This window comes from Hemicordylus capensis, chromosome 2 (genome assembly GCF_027244095.1).
Source record: "Hemicordylus capensis ecotype Gifberg chromosome 2, rHemCap1.1.pri, whole genome shotgun sequence".
Lineage (NCBI taxonomy): Eukaryota > Metazoa > Chordata > Lepidosauria > Squamata > Cordylidae > Hemicordylus > Hemicordylus capensis.
In genome coordinates this window covers 351,104,719-351,123,401 of record NC_069658.1, presented here as the reverse complement: position 1 = coordinate 351,123,401, position 18,683 = coordinate 351,104,719, and the positions used below count along the sequence as shown (strand labels likewise).

At 42.1% G+C, this 18,683-nt stretch overlaps 1 protein-coding gene across 13 annotated transcripts in view; it reads left to right on the top strand.

Moving 5' to 3' along the window:
- Positions 1-1,390: 1,390 nt before the first annotated feature.
- TCF7 (transcription factor 7) overlaps positions 1,391-18,683 on the top strand; it is a 185,896-nt gene continuing 168,603 nt past the window's right edge. For 7 of the 13 annotated variants that reach the window (XM_053294780.1, XM_053294778.1, XM_053294775.1 and 4 more), the window contains exons 1-3: positions 1,391-1,987; positions 2,137-2,203; positions 3,079-3,185. In XM_053294780.1, the coding sequence (XP_053150755.1) occupies positions 1,733-1,987; positions 2,137-2,203; positions 3,079-3,185 (429 nt within the window). In that variant the 5' untranslated portion in view covers positions 1,391-1,732. The remainder of the gene's footprint in view (positions 1,988-2,136; positions 2,204-3,078; positions 3,186-18,683) is intronic. The other 6 variants (XM_053294769.1, XM_053294767.1, XM_053294768.1 and 3 more) reach the window with 5 other exon arrangements.

Sequence of the window (18,683 nt, the reverse complement as noted above, 5' to 3'; positions counted from 1 at the left end):
AGCTTCCTCTGACATGCAGGCCATCTTAAGCGTGATTACTCGGAAGTAAGTCCCACTGGATTTGATGATACTTACTTACTCACAAATAAATATGCAGGATTTCAGCATTAGTTGGAAAATCGGGTTCTTTTATGAATCAACCCTCAATTTTGGTGTTTCATGTTTGGCTAGTTCGGATTTAGTTTAAACCCCTTCCTTCAGTTTAAAAAATAAATCGTTCTACCTATTCATTAATTCAATCGTTCTGCCCGTTCATTACAAAAACTGCTATATGATATCATAAGTGGAATTAAAGATGCAATCCCAAGCATACTTGTGATTTCCATTGAAATGAATGTGACTTTAAAAATGTGTTCAGGGTTAGACTGCGAGAGAGGTGTGAAGGTCACCCGGAGTCTCCGGGCCGGAGAATAATCGCTTCGAACAGGCGCAGGGTATGCATCCCCCCCGCCACCTTTGAGTAAAAACGCTCCGATGTCAATGCATATTGCCCTAAAACTGTGCACAGAAATATTGATAGGCTCAGCCCTCGTCATCTATTCCTATTGATTTGACAGTACTGGCAACTCACAGTGTGTTCAGTGGAGCTTAATCCCAAGTATGTGTACATAGGATTCTAGCCATAGTATGACATAAACAGTTGGAGACTGAGGAAGCCGAAGTTACCATGGAGAGGATCAACCTATATTATATGGATCATCATCATCATCATCTTGCATGAGGTGGTTTCTACGCTTACTGTTAGAAGATACAAGAGAGTGGTTCTTCTGATTTAGGCAACTAGCAAGAAACTGGGCAGGTCCATCCTGCCTTCCTTTGATTTATAGATCGCCCCTTCACAGAGTCTCAGGCGGATTTCAGTACCAGAGTCTATGTAACGTCCCTGGGAATGTTTACTCAGAAGGAACTTCCATTGGTTTCAGTGATTTACTTTTAAAAGTAAGTGTGCAGGACGATAGCTTTTGTATCACACCCATACACATACACACACGTGTGTGTGTATTCATACTGTGCTGCATTTCTTTCAGGGGCGAAAAAGGCTCTGTGCTCTTCTCTGTCTTTCTGTTGCTGCAAAATTTGGGGAACGGTTTCTTCCTCGCCCATTCGCCCTCCTCGCCCCGCCCGCCGAACCAGAGCGCAGGCTGTAATTGCCTGTAATGGGCATTCCTCCAGGCGTACATGAGGAGGCGAGCGCTGTCTCTTTAAGGCAGGAGCGCGTTGCGGAGGAAAAAGGAGTCCTCCAACCCCTCCCCGCAGCTGTCAATCAGCCGGCGGCTGCTTTGATGTCGAAAGCCTTTGGCTGGGGCTCTCTTGTGCTCTGCCTGGCTCGCGCACTTACAGGCGCTCTCTCGCTCGATCCCTCGGGCGCTCGGTGCCTTTCCCAGCAGAACCCTCTGGCGCTGCTGCTTTCTCACCCAGGCACGGCCGGCTGCTGCTACTTAGTCAAACTTTCCTGGGGCTGGGAGGGAGGAAGGGAGGGACAGAAAGAGCTACGGCGGGGAGGGGGCCGGTCGCTGCCTTGATCCCTCCGATTGTCTTCGGGTTGCAAACAAACTCCTCTTCTTTCCTAGCCCCGCATCAAACGAGCGGTGTGAACGCAGCCAAACGGGCTCCGAATAGTCCCCCCCTCTCCTCCTTCACATCCCCGATCTTCCTCCCTCCTGGCCAGCCCGCCCGCCCGGCCGCCCTTGTGCAAGAAGTTCGCTTGCTCTTCGCGTGGCTCGGGAAGAAAATGCCCCAACTCAACAGCGGCGGAGGCGATGATTTGGGGGCCACTGATGAGATGATCGCCTTCAAAGACGAAGGCGAACAAGAGGAGAAAATCCAGGCCAACGTCTTTACCGAGGGAGATCTGGCTGACCTCAAGTCATCCCTGGTGAACGAGTCCGAGAGCACCAGCAGCACCCCCAGCAGCAGCAGCAGCAGCAGCAACAACGGGAGCAGCCAGGCTTCAAATGCAGCAGCAACAGCAGGAACTCATTCCGAGGTGAGAGAGAGTGAGACGGGTCCCCACCGCCGCACCACAAAGGGCTTCCTCTGGCTGCTCTCGGCTATGCCTCTGGTTCCTACAAGGAGCTCAAAACTTTATTCGCTCCCAACCCTGATTCCCTTCTCTCTTTTTCACCCTCCATACAGGCAATCAGGCGCTTGCAAGATCCTCAAAGGATCTATCAAGAGAAACTCCCGGATCACATGGAAGATGGTCAGTTTCAGAATCGATTCATTCTTCCTCTCCTTTCTCTCTACCCACCGCCCACCTTTTTTTTTTTTTTTTGGAAATGCTAAACTGATGGGCGCGGGGAGAGGGGGTGGCAGCGGCAGCAGTAGCAGCAGAGGGGAAAACGTCAGTGTCTTTCAGCTAAATCAAAGCAGGCAAAGGAAGGAAGGGAGCCCTAGGAGGGACTTTGATTTAGTAGTTGAAGCCTTTCGCTGCTGAGCTGCCATAACACGGGGTGATTGAAACTTAATACGTCAGTCACTCCCATTGAAATTTAAGAAGTATAAACAATATCCTCCCTCCCTCTCCCTAACTCCTAAATATTTGAAATATGGTTGACAGAATATTTTATATTAGGATGGAAAATGCAGACTGAGGTTGATGCCGCTCTGTCTCTGGAACTGAGCAGCTCTGGGCCTGGCAAGTACCTGGATGGGGGACCACCTGGGAAATCCGTGCACCCCAGGCGTGAAACGGGCTCAGTGATCAGCTGAGAAGTATACAGCTCATCCTTGTTAATCAAAAGCTTTTGGAAACCGTACTGCTGTAGTTGTCTGATCAAGAAAAGCAGAGGTGGAAAATTGCTTGATGGCAAGCCGTTTTTAAAAATTAAATTATTTGTGGCATCTTTGTTACCATTAAATATGCTGGGACTTTGGATTGTTGGTGACAAGGAAATTAATTTGATATGCAGGAGTGTTCCTGCAAAAGATGCATATGACCAAATAGTGTTGTCATTTAAGCATGCAGCTATATAGAGAGAAAGTGTTTGACTCCCTCTTGTAAAACTACAAGTATGAATGGAATGTAGTGGGAAACTGTTGTGAGGCACAATCATAATAATGCTTTGATTTTAACAGGTTTAAAACATCAGGACCCAGGGATGTACAAAGGATCTGCTTATTCTGGCTACCCTTTCCTCATGCTCTCTGATCCTTACCTATCAAATGGATCAATGTCACCTTTGGTGAGTTCATCTTCTTTGTTTCATAGAACTTTCTAACATTTTGCACTGTCACACTTATTAGACCACAATCATAGCAGTACTGATACCTATGTTTTTCAGTCCCCAAAATCTTTGTTTATGCCTTTACTAAAGAAAAGGGGTGAAAAGATAAAAGCAACACAACATGAGTGCCACTGTTAAAGAATAATGATCTATTTCTTGAATATTTTGTTTTAGTTTCATGTTGCAAGTTCAGGAGTTTTCCTTTTGGTTGTGTGTCTTTTAAATTATTTGCAGGCAATTAGGATTTGAATGTTAGTTAAAGTCACACATGCAGGGGGACTGGGGTGGCATATATTCAAGGGCTTTCCACTGCATTTCTAAGCATGTTTATTCAGAAGTAAATGCCACTGACTTTCAATGGACTTTCTCCCTTGTAAGTCTCTTTAGGATTGCAGCCATAGTCAGTTTTATTTTTCTTTATTTACTTTGCAAGATAGGTTGCCTTTCCAGAAGGCAAATGTTTTCTTGGATGGAGATCTTTATACAGAAGGACCTAGTTTGATTATACAAAAGCCCAGAGACAAAGTAGATACTACTTTCTGAGTTTCTGTGGCAAAGTAAAGTTGTTATATTCAGGTATAAAATTTAGGGACACTCTGTTTTAGTACTAGGCATATGTTGTAATATCAAAGCTATGTTTCTCTCATATTGGCAATGCTGAGAATCCAACCATTAATAGATTTGAGCCAGATTGATATCCTGGAGCGAAGAGGGGAGTGAGTATATATGCCCCATAAGTTTCCTAATTACAGTTTGGAACCCTGCCATGGATAGTGGTAGCTAAAGCCTGTATTAGTTCCTAGATTTCAAACTTGGGTATGGTTTGCTCTGATTTTCACAAGTACATCTGAAATCCTTTTTCTATTAAGTTTAGAAATAGTAATTATCTGATTGTGATACTGTCAGGCCATTGGTCTATCTCACTCAGTATTGTCTACACTAGCTGGCAGCAATTCTCCAAAGTTTCAGGTAGGAGTCTTTCCCAGCCCTAGTTCTACATGTCGGGGATCCAACCTGTGACTTTCTGCATGCAAAACATGTGCTGTACCACTGACCTCTGCTGTACTGTAAAGCAGAAAAATTAGTACATTCAGTACTATAGCAAGTGGCTGCTCTGCTCTTGGTGTGCTATGAAACCATTTTAGTCACAAGCAGCATGGCAACATTCTATGTTTGTGTGCATCCTCTCAAATTATTTTAATACTGCGAGTGTCCACTTGTGATCTGAAGCCCACTCATTTGGAAGTAGGCTCTCTAAACATTGGAGGGGCAAAGTTCCATGCAGAGGTGCTTGCAGTTGGTGTGTTTTCGGTACCTAGGCTGCAGGAAGGTGGTTGCACCTCTATCCCCCCAGTTTCACTTGTTTTCACTTCCTATAGTACAGGCAATGTGTATAAATGATATTTCTTATGTGAAAAGGAAATGTGCATTTAATAAAATGTTGTGTCTTATTTTTTTCCCATCCTTTCACTCCAAGTTCCTTGTAAAACTCTCATTTAATAAGGTGGCACCCCCTTTTTACATATGCTAGTTCCAAGGAAATGTTTAATGTGCCATGCAGTCCTATGTATGTTTTCTCAGAAGTAAGTCCCACGTTGTTCAGTTGAGCTTACTTGTGCACAGGCTTTCAATCTGGAGCATACCTTGTGTCCTGAGACAGAACTTGATTGTGTTTGAGGGATGAGATGATGACACTGGATTGAGTTGCTGTTTTGCTCCCCATCCCTCTGTATCCCATTTGACTGCGTGCAACCACCAAATGACATCTATCTCTCTTGTGGTACTGTGCACACCCTTCCTGCTACAAATGAGCAGAATATCCAGGTCCGATTGTCAGATGTGCTCTTGCCCTGGACTTCGGGGCCAAAGTCCAGGGCCTCCACAGCCCCTGGGGCCCCCCAAATCCTCTTTAGTCTGTCCCGGGTGGTGTGGTCACCCGGCAGAGCATCATGATGCTTAGTTTGCAGTGGAGGAGGGGCCTCCAAAGGCCTTGAGGTCCAGGCTCCAAAATTACCTCGGTGCACCTCTGCCGATTACTTACACATTAGTCTCTTAATTTGCTTTGGTTGTTTGAGTGCACAACTAGCACTGCCCGATATTGAGGTGATCAATAGACAATGCATTTCTCAGACAACTGATGTTCAGCAGTGTTTTATATTAACATCTTCAAGGTTTGAAGGAAGTGGTAGCATTTTAGATAGATAGTTATGAGTACCTACTATGCGTCCCATAGACATGGTACAAAGTCTCAGTGGTAGGAATGGTATCTCTGTTGAACCTGGACAGGAAACAAAAATGGACCAGATGAAACCCATGGTACATCTCCAACAACAATAAAAAGAGTAAAGTTCCATTTAGGGGAGCATTTTGTTTATAACTAGAAGATGCTTCCAGAAATACCACAAATAGGGCAGGAGGCAACAGTCTTCCCTTATTATTTGTTTCCCAGCAACTGCTAGTATTGAGGTATACTGCTTCTGAACATTGTGGTTTCATTGTGAACATTGTGGTTCCAAGTTTTGGGCGGTATAAAAATGTTAAGTAAATAATAATAAAATAAATAAATAAAGTTGGCTATCCTGGCTAATAGACAGTAATAGAGCTCTCTTCCATGAATTTGTTTAATCCCCCTTTGGAGCCATCTCAGCCTGTGACAAAAAAAGTCTGTAAGTTAATTATCTGTTGTGTGAATATATTCACATTATTTTGTCCTGAATCTACTGCAAATCAATTTCATTAGGTGACCCCAAGTTCTAGTATTAAGTCTGAGAGAAAGTGCGCGGGGCGGGACCTTCTCTCAATTGGCTTTCAACACATAAAACTCTATCATGTTCCTAACTATCTGTCTTTTTTTCTAAATTAAAAAGCCCCAAATACTGTAGCCTTTCCTTGTAGGGAAGGTGCTCCAACCCCCGCTCCCTGATCAGTTCGGGTGTTCTTTTCAGCACTTTTTCTAGCACTCTTTGACATGGTGCTGTAAGCAAACCAAAAGATAAACTTTTAAAAAGGGAAACAATTTATTTCCAACCAAGTTCAAAGGAATTTTCAGTGTGAAGGCAAGTAAATCCTCTTGTTAATTTTAAAAAAACAACAACCCTATTCAGACAAAGAAGATTGCCCATGTAAATTAGAAGAACTGTGGGTGATGTCTGTGAACATTACCTGCAGTATGATCAGAAATACCTACAAGCAAATGTCTTTCAGTAATTATAAATAGAGGTAAACAGAGGGAGTCCTTGGGAATTTATTTTAGCAAAAATAGCATTATAGTTTGAGTCTGTGAATGGAAATAGCAGCATACATTTGTATCACATTGAGGCAGAAGGAGCATGACGGTACACACTCTGTCAGAGGAGGCATGGATAATTTCCTTCTCTCCCCCCCCCCCAAATTAAGGCTGCAATCGATAGATTGAGTCTCATTGAACTTGGAAGGACTTCCTTCTGTATAAACATACATAGGGCTGTATTGCCATCATCTAGGTATGATGGTAGGAATTGAAAACAATGTGGTATCTCAAATAAAATGTGCAAATATGAATCCATATGTGATGGGGGGCAGAATTCTATTCCTTAGTTTATGAAGTTTATGGCTTGATCCAGGAAACTGCTAGACCAGTAAAACACTGTGTTTTGCTAATTACTGCACCCAGATACATGACAATACCAGTATATACATTAGACATACACGGACATTGTTCATTCTAATAGTGCTTGTTGCCTGTTAACTGGGCAAGGAGGAAGGAAGCCAGAACTTGTTTTGACTTCCAGAACCAGACGTTTCAGAGCCAGGATATCTCCTTCCCCTTAACAAGTGATTGCTACCTCTAGAATGGAGAGCTCTGATCACTAGATGGTATGGAAGCACCGCTCCTACCACACTCAGTGCTGGAAGAGAGATTGTCCTAGGAAAACTTTTGCATGTACTGTGTAGCTGTTCCACGCTTAAGGATGACTTCTCTGAACCAGGATTGCTGCATGTAGGCCAAACACACTGGTTTTATCATACCTGGAATTCTAGAATTTTCTGACAGGTGATGCCTAGTCTGAAAGATCATTTTATAATATCTCCTAATAAATAGAATGGAAAATAGAGTGCCAGTTCTTAAAACAGAAAAAAGGGAAATGACCCACTTTTACAATGTTCAGTAGGTTTTCTGAGTTTTCTCTCAAAGTATATGGAAAACAAGTGGTAACTCACCTGCATTCACCAAAAAATGAAGATGGGGGGGAAATGGAGATGAATAAGCTAGTTACAGACAAGATTAGCTGTATCTAAATTATTGTTTGGGGTTCAAATACTTAGTTAAAAAGCATAAAAGACATAATATTGCACTTTATTAGTTTAATTGATCTAAGGATACCAATTCAATTGATAGATGGAAACCATGGAAGTAGTTGTCTAAAATGAAATGGAGCACTATTAAAACTTTGTTTAGCTTAATCCATTTATGTTCATTGCTTTAATGGCTCCATTCCTAGGAGTCAACAATAAGATATGTGTCCTTTGCTTTATCACTGAATTATCTGCAGTGCTCTCCAACATAAGGCCAAACTTCATGCATTGAAAATACTGGATCTTACAATATCCTTCTGTACTTGAAAAGTAGGTTGGCTGGAAGATAGTGGCTCATGAGAGGTCTGCAAGATAGTCCACTATTTTATTGCAGGTTAGAGGGGCCTGAAAAAGGTGAAGGGTCTAAAGAAAACTGAAGTTGGACAGACTGTGCAAGCCTAGCAGCAAATCTGTGGTTGAGGGCAGTTGAGCCATACCATGTTGAAGGTGTCTGGGTTTTCTTGTTTTTTGTTTAAAGGGAAATAGTTGGAAAGTGGGAAAGAGAATTGTCTTACTTGAGCCCCTAACAGCATATAGTAAACCTGTGTACTTTAAAGGTGAGCATTAGTTTCAGAGGGATATATGTCCTGTAGTTCATAAACAAACAAACCAATCTATCTTCTCCTCCCAACACTATACTAAGTAAAGTGTGCCATCAAGTCGATTTTAACTCCTGGCACCCACAGAGCCCTGTGGTTTTCTTTGGTAGAGTACAGGAGGGGTTTATGATTGCCTCCTCCTACGCAATGTGAGATAATGCCTTTCAGGATCTTCCTATATCGCTGCTGCCTGATATAGGTGTTTCCATACCAGCTAGGGATGTTCACTAAACCGGCTGGCCTGGTCTGGTTTGAGTCTGGACTAGACTCAAACCAGACTGGGCCAGTTTGGTCTGGCACCCCCTCGACCCCCCCCCCCAGTCGGTCGGGGTGTGTGTTGCAGATTATTTATTTATTTACTTTATTCCCCCTCAGGAGTTCCTCGAGGCGGTGGGGGGGTGTCTGTGAAGGTTTCCCCTCCTCCTGCTGGCTTCATTATGCCCCTCTTCAGCTGCTCTTCAGCTGTTTTTCGGGCTTCACCCAGTGGCCCGGCAGCCATTATGGAGGCTGCGCACCTGCGCACATGGCCTCTACGTGTGCAGAGGCCATGTGCACAGGCGCGCAGCCTCCATAATGGCTGCCAGGCCACTGGGTGAAGGCCGAAAACCGTCCGAAGAGCGGCATAATGGAGGCCAGTGGGAGGAGGGGTAACCTCCATGGAACCCCCCACCACCACCACCTCCAGGAACTCCCCCGAGGGGGAATAAGGTTATATTTTATTTTTTATTTTTGGAAAATGGTCTGCCAAACCCCCGAACATTCACAGGTGTTCAGTCCGGGGTCGGACTGAACAGGCGCTGCTTTGGTTCAACCCCAAACAGTCAAACCGAACAGGTTCAACGTCAAACCTGTTCGACGACGTCGAACCTGTTCGCACATCCCTAATACCAGCTACCCCAGTTAAAATAGCAATAAAATGTTCAGATTCAGAGCTGGCAGCCAGCCTTTTTCCTGAGCTATTTGGCAAAAGAGCACAGCAGCAGGAGGTCTCAGGAGGATAGATGCATATTCTCCAGCCAGGGTAGGAGAAGGGCTTTTTAACCTCATGGCACACATCCCTCTGACACTAATGCTCGATACCCAGAATACCATAAGCTGCTCAGGACTTTCTTTTTTAAGACTGCGAGCCCCTTTGGAACAGGAAGCATTTTCCTCCCTGTTTCTCTGCTGTATAAACCACTTGGTGAATCCTGTCAAAAAGGAGTGTATATAAATATTTTAGACAGTTTTTCTTTCCTATGCTGTATAGGAGTCCCAACAAGTACAAGGCTCCTGTTCCAGACTGACTGGGATCCTGAACAGAAGTACTTTGGTTAGAGGCTGGGGATACGCTGTAACGATTTTGTTGCAGATCCCCACTTGTTGCTTTCTATTTCTTACATTATTTAAATTTTCATCTGGAATGGAACCTTATTTACTTTGGAATTGCAAATTAAGAAAAGCGATGACTTGCCTGTGTTTTACTTAGCTAAAAAGACAGCAATAACAGGTTGATGGATCAAAATATCCTTTGTACAAAGAACATCCTCATGATTAAGATGCAAAAGAAAATGTATGTGTTGGTTTGTCCTTTTTACAAGTTTCCAAGGGAGAAATAGATTGTTGTACTAGTGACACGTCTCAAACTGGAGTCATAAAAATTAAAATCCCATGTCCTGTTCATCAGATGGAAGCTTTGTTATGTCAACCTAAAGGATAAAAAAATACAATTTTCAGATAACATGTGCTCTTGAATTATTTTGTATCTGCATTAATATGGCCTTTAAACAGACTTAAACTGTTTTTGCTACCAAAATTATTTTAAGTACTTCGACAGCTCCAACACTCTTGCAGACCTTATCCTACCTTTATAAGTATCAAGTATGTAAATAAAGTATTATAAATATGTCACTTTCTGGGGCAAGTCTCCAAGACTCCTCAAGCAATCTACAACTACAAGGTGCCATTCAAAAGTCCATGGCATAAATACATCCCAGTACAGTTGCCTGTGGTCCTTGGAGCAGCGGAACCAGTGCCAGCCTGGAAGAAACTTGCATCAGGCTTTCTGATGTCCCAAGGGCATTACTGCTTATTGCCTTATTGCTGAGCCACTAGCAAGTGAAACAGGCTCATCATGTCATCAGAATTGATCAGCCAATGGCATCAAGATAAACACAGCACCCAGAAGGTCATGCATAAATGGAACTTAACTTGCTGTATCAGAGATTATATGTGGATTCCCCACAGTCCTTTTAATATTGAAGTTCAGGATTTTGAACCAATTGGATTCTTGATCTTCAGCATCTGTCTCAGCTTGTGACATCCTTCTCTTCCACACTTTTAGCTCCAATATTCATTTTCTATCCTTTTTTGTGCCTGAATACAAGAGGAAGAGGAGCATGCTGGCTAGCCACACACTCCTGGACTGGTACACACCCTTCGGACTCATGCGGAACCAAAGGACTGCAGGAGGCAAGGCCATGGAGTATGTCAGCACTGAGGCTATGTTTAGCCTTCATGCTCCAGAACATCTGTTTAGGGCATCAAGGGCTGACCAGGAATGACCAGATTTGATTCAGAGCCTAAGTGAATTTGCATATTCTGTACATATGCAGAGAAATAAGCATCAGGCCAAAATTGCTCCCAACAAAAGTCCAAATGTTCTCCTTTATGGGCCAATGACTGCCACAGTTTCAACTAGTTCATTGAATAAGGATGCATGAACTCTGAAAATTCTAGCTCTACCTAAAGCACACTTGAAGCAGCAAGATTAGGGGAAGGAATTGAATGTCTTTGGGGAAAAGAGAGAAGTTGAAGCTGGTTCCCAGGAAGGATTCAGTGAGAAGAAATGTCTGTGGCAAGTCCCGCAAAGCAATGGTAAGGGTGAGGGAAAGGCACTCTCTGTGATGTGCTACTGGCCATCCACCACCTGCATCACAGGTTCTCTGAAGGAGCAGGAGTGGGGGACATAGACAGGACATACAAGGCCAGCTGATGAGCAGTAGCTTTGGCTGACAGCAGCAGTACCCAGGAGGACTGACAGCTGTTATGCTCTGATTTAAAATCCAGCGAGGTGAGAAGAATGTGAATGCTTGAAGAGTACTAGACAGTCCTCGTTCAAGCATTTATGGCTAATCATTTGATTTCTGGGAATGCACTGGCTCCTTAAATTATCCAAAGCCTCCTGGCTGGCTCAAGCCACCACCTACCTCACTCACCTCCCTAGCAAATATCTTTCTTCATCTGATTTAGCAAGAGGAGAGCTGGTCTTGTGGTAGCAAGCATGACTTGTCGCCTTAGCTAAGCAGGCAGGGGCATAACTATAATAGGGCAAGGGGAGACAGTTGTCTGGGGGCCCACTGTCTTGGGGGGGGCCCCAGAGGCAAGTCACATGACTGACTCCCCCAGCTGCGCACCCACCCGGGCTTTCTTCAGTTGTATTCATCCTCTGAAATTGATGTGAGTATTTAGACCTGGAGCTACCAGAACGGCATGTCTTTCTCTAGTACCATTACATGACTTGCATCGTCCACAATTTACAAAACCTTTTTAAAAATAGTTTAGGATGATGTTCTATTGTGGCACATAGGTTATATATATATAAATATAAATTTTACTATGCTTTTTGTTACCACTATTCAGCCTCATTCTTTACTTCATGAGCTGAACTTCAGTGAGGGGGGACCCATTTTAAAATCTTGTCTCTGGGCCCACTCCAGCCTTGCTATGCCCCTGTAAGCAGGGTCCACCCTTGTTGCATATGAACAGGAGTCTAGAAGTGTGAGTACTCTAAGATATTCCCCTCAGGGGATGGAGCCACTCTGGGAAGGGCAGAAGGTTTCAAGCTCCCTGCCTAGCTTCTCCAAGATAGGGCTCCATTTTCCTTCTACTCCTTTCCCCTCTGGCTTTTGGAAATGGTAAAAATGGGCGGGGGAGTGGGCGAGAAGGAGGAGAGCAGTGGCTCTTGTGCCACTACTGTTTAAGCTTAGGGAATGCCCAACTTGTGGCAAGCCAGTAGAGGCAGCCATCTGCCACCTCTGCCAATCTCCTGCCTGAAACAGCAGCCACCTTGCCCAGCTCATCAGCACACTGGCCCTGTGAAGCCATCTCAGCTCCCCTGCAAGAGCTTTGGAATGGAGGAGTCCTCTTAAGAATCTTGTATGTGCCTGGCACTGCCATCTGGAACACATCATAGATTCTTGTCACAGTGCCCCAGAAGGGGTTGAATAGGCATCAGCCAATGATTCTTTTTAAAATAAAAGGCACTGGAAGAATAAATTCTAAGGTTACGTACAGCAAGGATTAAATATGGATATACGAAATAAGGTATGGGCTAGCCTGTTTGGAAAATAAATCTAAATATTTCTGTCATTGAATATTAAACAAAACTACTTTAAAGTAGCATATCTCTAAACAAGGGTTAGGTAAATGTTGACACTTCATCAGGTGTCAAAGCAAATTTTAACACACATTGTGGAGATGTAAAAGAGCAACTAGATATGATTGTAAGGGTCATCAGTGGGGCTTTTAAACCTACATTTAGTGTTGGACCCTTTGATTACTCATTTATGTAAATCCTGTGTTGAATGTGTGAGAGAGTGTTTGCTGGCAGTGGCTCATAGAATGTGCTGCAAAGTGGAAAAATGCAAATCATCCAAAATTAACAGATTTTCTGAGAAGAATGTGGGAAGCAGTGTTCTTCATAAAATTATCAGTGTATTTAAAATGAGAATAAAAATATATTAATCAGTTGGAGATTTGAAGGCTGGTAACAAATTATGTTAAGAATGTATTAAATATAGGAGGAGTTAGATTTGAGATCATGAACTTAGTTTAATTTAAGGTTGCATTAATTGAAAAAAAATTGAATTAAGACATTTAATAAGCATGGTAGAAATGTTTTTAATGCCTATTAATGTTTGTTAGCAGTTTTATATTAAATGATTAATTGTGAAGTAATATTTTGTATGTCATTTACATGTGTGTTTTTATATGTGATTAATAATTTTTAAAAGTGTTTACCAGGGTCTAGAGCAGTTCTCTGATCAATAATGTCGCCTACTCTTACTCTTTGTTTATTAGTAATACTAGAAACAGACATTTTTACATATGACTACAGAATCAATATTTTAAAATTCGCAAACTTAGTACCAATATGCAATAGAAGATAAAACCAAAAAAAGGAGAAATGGAAACGTGCACTTTAAGTTATAGCATAATACATGTAGGGAAGGAAAAAATATATATAAGAGAGAAACACCTCACTATTATAATTACTTTACCAATTATCGTACACTTGCCCCTCAACTAATCCAGTCAATTTACATAGCTGAGCAGTTTGCCATACCTTACTGATCAATTCTTGATGCGTAATCTTTCTACTACCGTTCCAAGTTTAAGCTCTTAAAATCTTTCCAGCAATTAATAAGTTAGATATAACTTATTTCCTTTAGAATCTCTCTTAGTATTTCCAGCAAAAACCCCATTCGGATTTATTTCCAGATTATATCCTGTCATCATTTGACTGTTTCCTTGGATCATCTTCCAAAATTCTGTTATTACTGGACAGGGCCACCACATGTGTATGAAATTAGCATTAGGAAAACCACCCTTCCAATACTTGAAAACATATTCAGCTTTTCTAGATTTAATTTTCAAAGTACAATGACCAATATTCTGATTAATGCAGCATGGGCACTATGTGAGATGTGCACATGCGATGAATGGGCTTGACTAACCAGAGACACTCTTACCACCAGACCTTGGGGCCCCGGTCCGTGGCCTCCAAGGTCCAGGGGGGCTCCAAATGGCCTGGAGGCCTCTTGAAGCCACCCCACACTCACCCCGCAGTGCCAAGCCTCTGTTTTGTTTTCAAAATTTCAGCCACCTTGTGCAGCTGAGGGGTGGCAGTTGGTGGGGGTGAGCTGAGCAGGCTTCCTCCACCCCCCCATGGCAGCAGCCGGAGTGACTACTGGGCCTGTCCGTTCAGCCCAGTGGCTCTTGATAACTGTGAAGCACTCCAGCATGCCTGCGCATTTGAAATAGATCGTTGCAAGCCCATGACGTCACCCCTGTAACACTACCCCTCTCCTATAACACTAACATAGTGCTAGTTTGGATGTCAGCCAAAATTTCCTTAAAATTCATGCATGCAGACCTATATGCTGCTTTGATTAAAACTATATCCCATCCTTTTTCTGTAATCTCCATACTCGATGTTTTACACCATATACTTTTAAAATGTTTGCTTTTCCCCAGTTCTTTATCAACAAGCAGAGCATTTAGCAGGGACAGCAATCCTTTCTGATATACTGTTTCAAAATCTCCTGACGTCTTAACTGCCCTGTTTCTATTTAGTGTATATATCATTCCTTAACGACAAAAAATGAGAGCAATAAATATTCCGTTTTCCTGGTTTCAGTTTCATCTACCCTGAGATATTACAGCACAAAAACATTTTTAAAATGTCTCCCAGTGCCATCTTCCTGTGTCCCATTCTCCTGCCAAAAAGCTCCTGACGTTTTTCCTGTATTTTTACTTCATTGCTGGTAGTGGTACTAGTACTGTATTAAATTTCTAAATATACTCTCACCTTTCCTTCTTTTTCTGAAATGGGATTATCATGTATTACCTTTGTGATTCTACTTGTTAGCAAAGAGCTACTTATTTCTTGTCAGGTTTTTCTGAAAACCTGTGTAGGAGGTTGGGATTAATTTTGTAATCCTTCTTCTCTACTCCCCTCTATGCCCCCCCCAACAGAGTGTTTTGGGGTTTTTTTCCCCCTTTCCAAATTGTCATGGGGTGAATTCTCTTAAACTACCAAAAAGTACTTCTGCTATAATAATGTTCTCAGAAAGATCAAGGACATTCAAAGTAAAAAGACTGAATGCTGAACAGCTATCCCACCACGCATTATATTTGGATGTTATTTGCTCATGATTTGGGAAATAAACAAATGTTATTTTACTTGGTCTTACTAAATGAACTGTTTATTGAGTGGCAAATATTATTCACTTGTTAGGTGGCATCCCATACACTCCAAAGGTTTGCCCATCGTTCAAACCACAGTATATTGAGGAAATCTTATTCTTCCTCCAGCTAAGACGGCATGATGGCCTTTTCAAATTTTCTTGAGGAGAGGGAAACAAAGATGTTTTGTAGGAAGGAGCCAAGATTCCAAGCAAGGTGAAGGCCCAGTCTTGGATATATTCCAGAATAACAGGGCTGTCTGAAGCATGCCTACTCAGAAGTAAGTTGAGTTGAGTTCTTGAAGGTTACTCTCTAGTAAATATGTTTATGCACACTCCTGTGCACACTTACCTAGGAGTAAATCATACTGAACATCATGAGATTAACTTCAGCATAAACATGCATACACTTTATGCTGCAATGTAATTAAAAGCATTTGTTATTTGTTCTGGGTCCCCCCCCCATCCCTCATAAATACTGTAAACCACGCTATCAAGTTTCAACAGTCATTACTTTTTCTTGTTGAAATAGAGTGTTGCCTTTGGCATGCATAAAACATAGAAAGTAACAATAAAGATTGATTGACTCATATCAATTGTGTATAACAATAGTATGAAGAATTAGTGGGGAAACAAAATATAAGCATCCTGAAAAATAAGCCTATATCCTTCATGCCTAAATAGTGCCTCAGATGGCCTTTGTGATCGTTACACTAGTGTCACCTGGATGCTACTTGTGACAAGAGCCAATGTAACTGCCCATGCATACAAATTTCTGGCAAATATTTCATGTATTTTATTTCTACCTCGTTTGAAACGGAGTACATACATATGCCTGACTGCAACATTCTAGCAAAGAAGCCCTTTGTGTAGCAATTTAACATGAAGTAATTATGATAGACACCAGCTAGGAAATCCCTGGTGTACCTCACACAATGGTGGTCTTACACAGCAAGGTAAAACGCAGCAATGCATAGGCACAACAGGAGACATGAAATGGCTCATTGCATGGAGACATGGCAGCCATTTGTATGAAGCTAACCTTTATGTTCACATATGGGACTGGGTCTCTTTTGGTGGAAGAAGGTTGCTAATAAGTTGCATTGTTGGTTGGTGGGTTTGGCGATTTGCTTGTTTTCACAGTAGTCATCATACATTTCTCCATTGTATGTAGCACTTGCAATGCTGTATCAACATAATTTTTAAAAATAAAAATGTTCATTCCCTTATCCTCTCTTTATTCATTATTGCTTTACTTGCAGTTCCTTTTTAATCTCCTTATTTATGTTGCATGTTATATAGCAGCATCTTGACTGGAAATCTCTTCTCTTCTTGTATCTATTGTGAATTGCATCTGGCAATAATTCACTCAGCTCTTGTGACTGTCATGGTGCCAATTTCTTTCTTTCTTTGTTTCAATGATGGTTCCATTTTCTAAGGACTTGATGATAGCAGGGTAGCTGGAATTACAAGGGATTGTTTTGTGGCAGACCAAAAGCTGGGTTGCTCTCCACATACAGAAGAAATCCCATTACCAAATTCTGGTTCCTCTGTAATGCCTGGTCTTCTGTGACTACAGTGCTGCTGCTTCTTCCTCTTCTTCTTGTTGTTGTTTTTTAATTATATTATATTTATTATTTATTTAGTCATAATCATGTATTCCCCTTTCTCCAAGGAGTTCATGGTAGTGAAAGGTAAAGTGTGCTGTCAAATTGATTCTGACTCCTGGCACCCACAGAGCCCTGTGGTTTTCTTTGGTAGAATACAGGAGGGGTTTACCATTGCCTCCTCCCATGTAGTAGGAGATGATGCCTTTCAGCATCTTCCTACATCACTGCTGCCCGATATAGGTGTTTCCCATAGTCAGGGATTCGAACCGGCAACCTTCTGCTTGTTAGTCCGCACTGCACCATTTAAGGTGACTTCATGGTATTGTACTTTGGTGGAGGGGGGGGTGTTCTTGGGGATTATTTGATCTTATCCGCATAACAACCCTGTGTGGTAGGTTAGACAGAGAGGAAGTGACTAGTCCAAGGACACTAAATAAGCTTCATAGTTGGATCTTGTCATTACACCACGCTGGATCAATATAACACAGGGTTATTCCACTGTGGCTATGTAAACATGGATTTTTAAAAGAAGTATCTTGACTTATTTTGAAGGTTTTAATGCCCTCTGGCCACTTGGAATGGGAGACTGGGCTACATATGTCAACATTTTCTGAAAAATAAGTGTACACAGACTGGGTGTGAACAGCCTTTTAGCTGTGCCTACAACATCTAATATTTTCTTCTTGGTCTTCAGAAAAGGTGGTAAGTAAATACCACTCCATCACTAGGTTTTACCATCAGGTTTAGTACTCAGGATATGCACTTGATATTTCTACTCTTTCTTCCACCAAGACCCTTACAACGTCTACCATTCTGCTAAGTGCTTGAGAGCTCTTTGTACAGGGCCACAGTGTATCAAAACAGGGTGTGGCCTTATATATGAAGAGTTTCATCAACATGCTTTCCTCTATAAAAGTTCCATTTACTTTTGCTAGAACCTCTCCTAGAAAGAGCTGAGATGCCTGTTGCAAACCTGTGTGAAATGTGGCATTGTCGGAAGCTAATTCCCCCCACGCACCCCCTGCCGCCAATGAACTACCAAATAATAAAAAGTATATCCTCTTTTAAATGGTACAAATGACTTGAAAACCAAATTGAGGTATCTCTTGAGTAGGTAGGTCTGGCTTTTAGGTGGTTGCAAACCTTAAAGGTCAGACATGTTGAAACTTTGATCAGATTAAGCTCTCCTCCTTGCTATGGTAATATAATTAAGTTGAGACCTGAGGGAGTTTTCTGAACATTGTTGCATCTTGTAGCAGGTTGGTAATATACAGTAGGCAAAAGGCTTGAAGAAGCACTTCTATGTTTCTTAATTTGGAACTGGGCGTGTGAGCTACGGAAATGAGCTGGGGTTTCCCATAGGCATTTGTAGGCTAGTCTTGCCCAACCTCCGTAAACAAAAGGACTCCCTTTTGGCTTTAGCATGCTGGGGTCAGATACATGAAGTTTTATGTGTTTAAAATAAATATTTATTAAGGAAAGCTAGGTTTTGACAGCACAAGTCAGCCTGGATTCCCTTGGTTTTCTGTCTTAAGGAAATATTGAGTTTATACCTCTTTAAATTCCAAAACCCAAGTTTGGCGTGTGTGTTTTCATACAAAGAGTCTTATAGCCACTTCACCAGTGTTCTCTCTCTCTCTTTTTTCCCATCTGTGTGCAGAATGAGCTTTGTTCTGGGTGGGAGTATCAAGGTAGTGTGTGTCCATGGGACCTTCCTGATTCAACCTGAGCGGGGTCTAAAATAAACTGAGCGGACATCAAAAAACTTGTGAGCACAAGCATGTGCTCATTCCTTAGAGGGAACACTGCACTTCACCTATTACAATTTTAATGTGTGCCCACTTCTACCCTATCATGGATGAAGTGGCTACATGTCTTTTTAAAAAACCAACCAACTATGTATAAACTGTAGAAACTTATCTCAGACAACCAGAGCCTATAATAGTTTCTAAAACATGTTTCCAC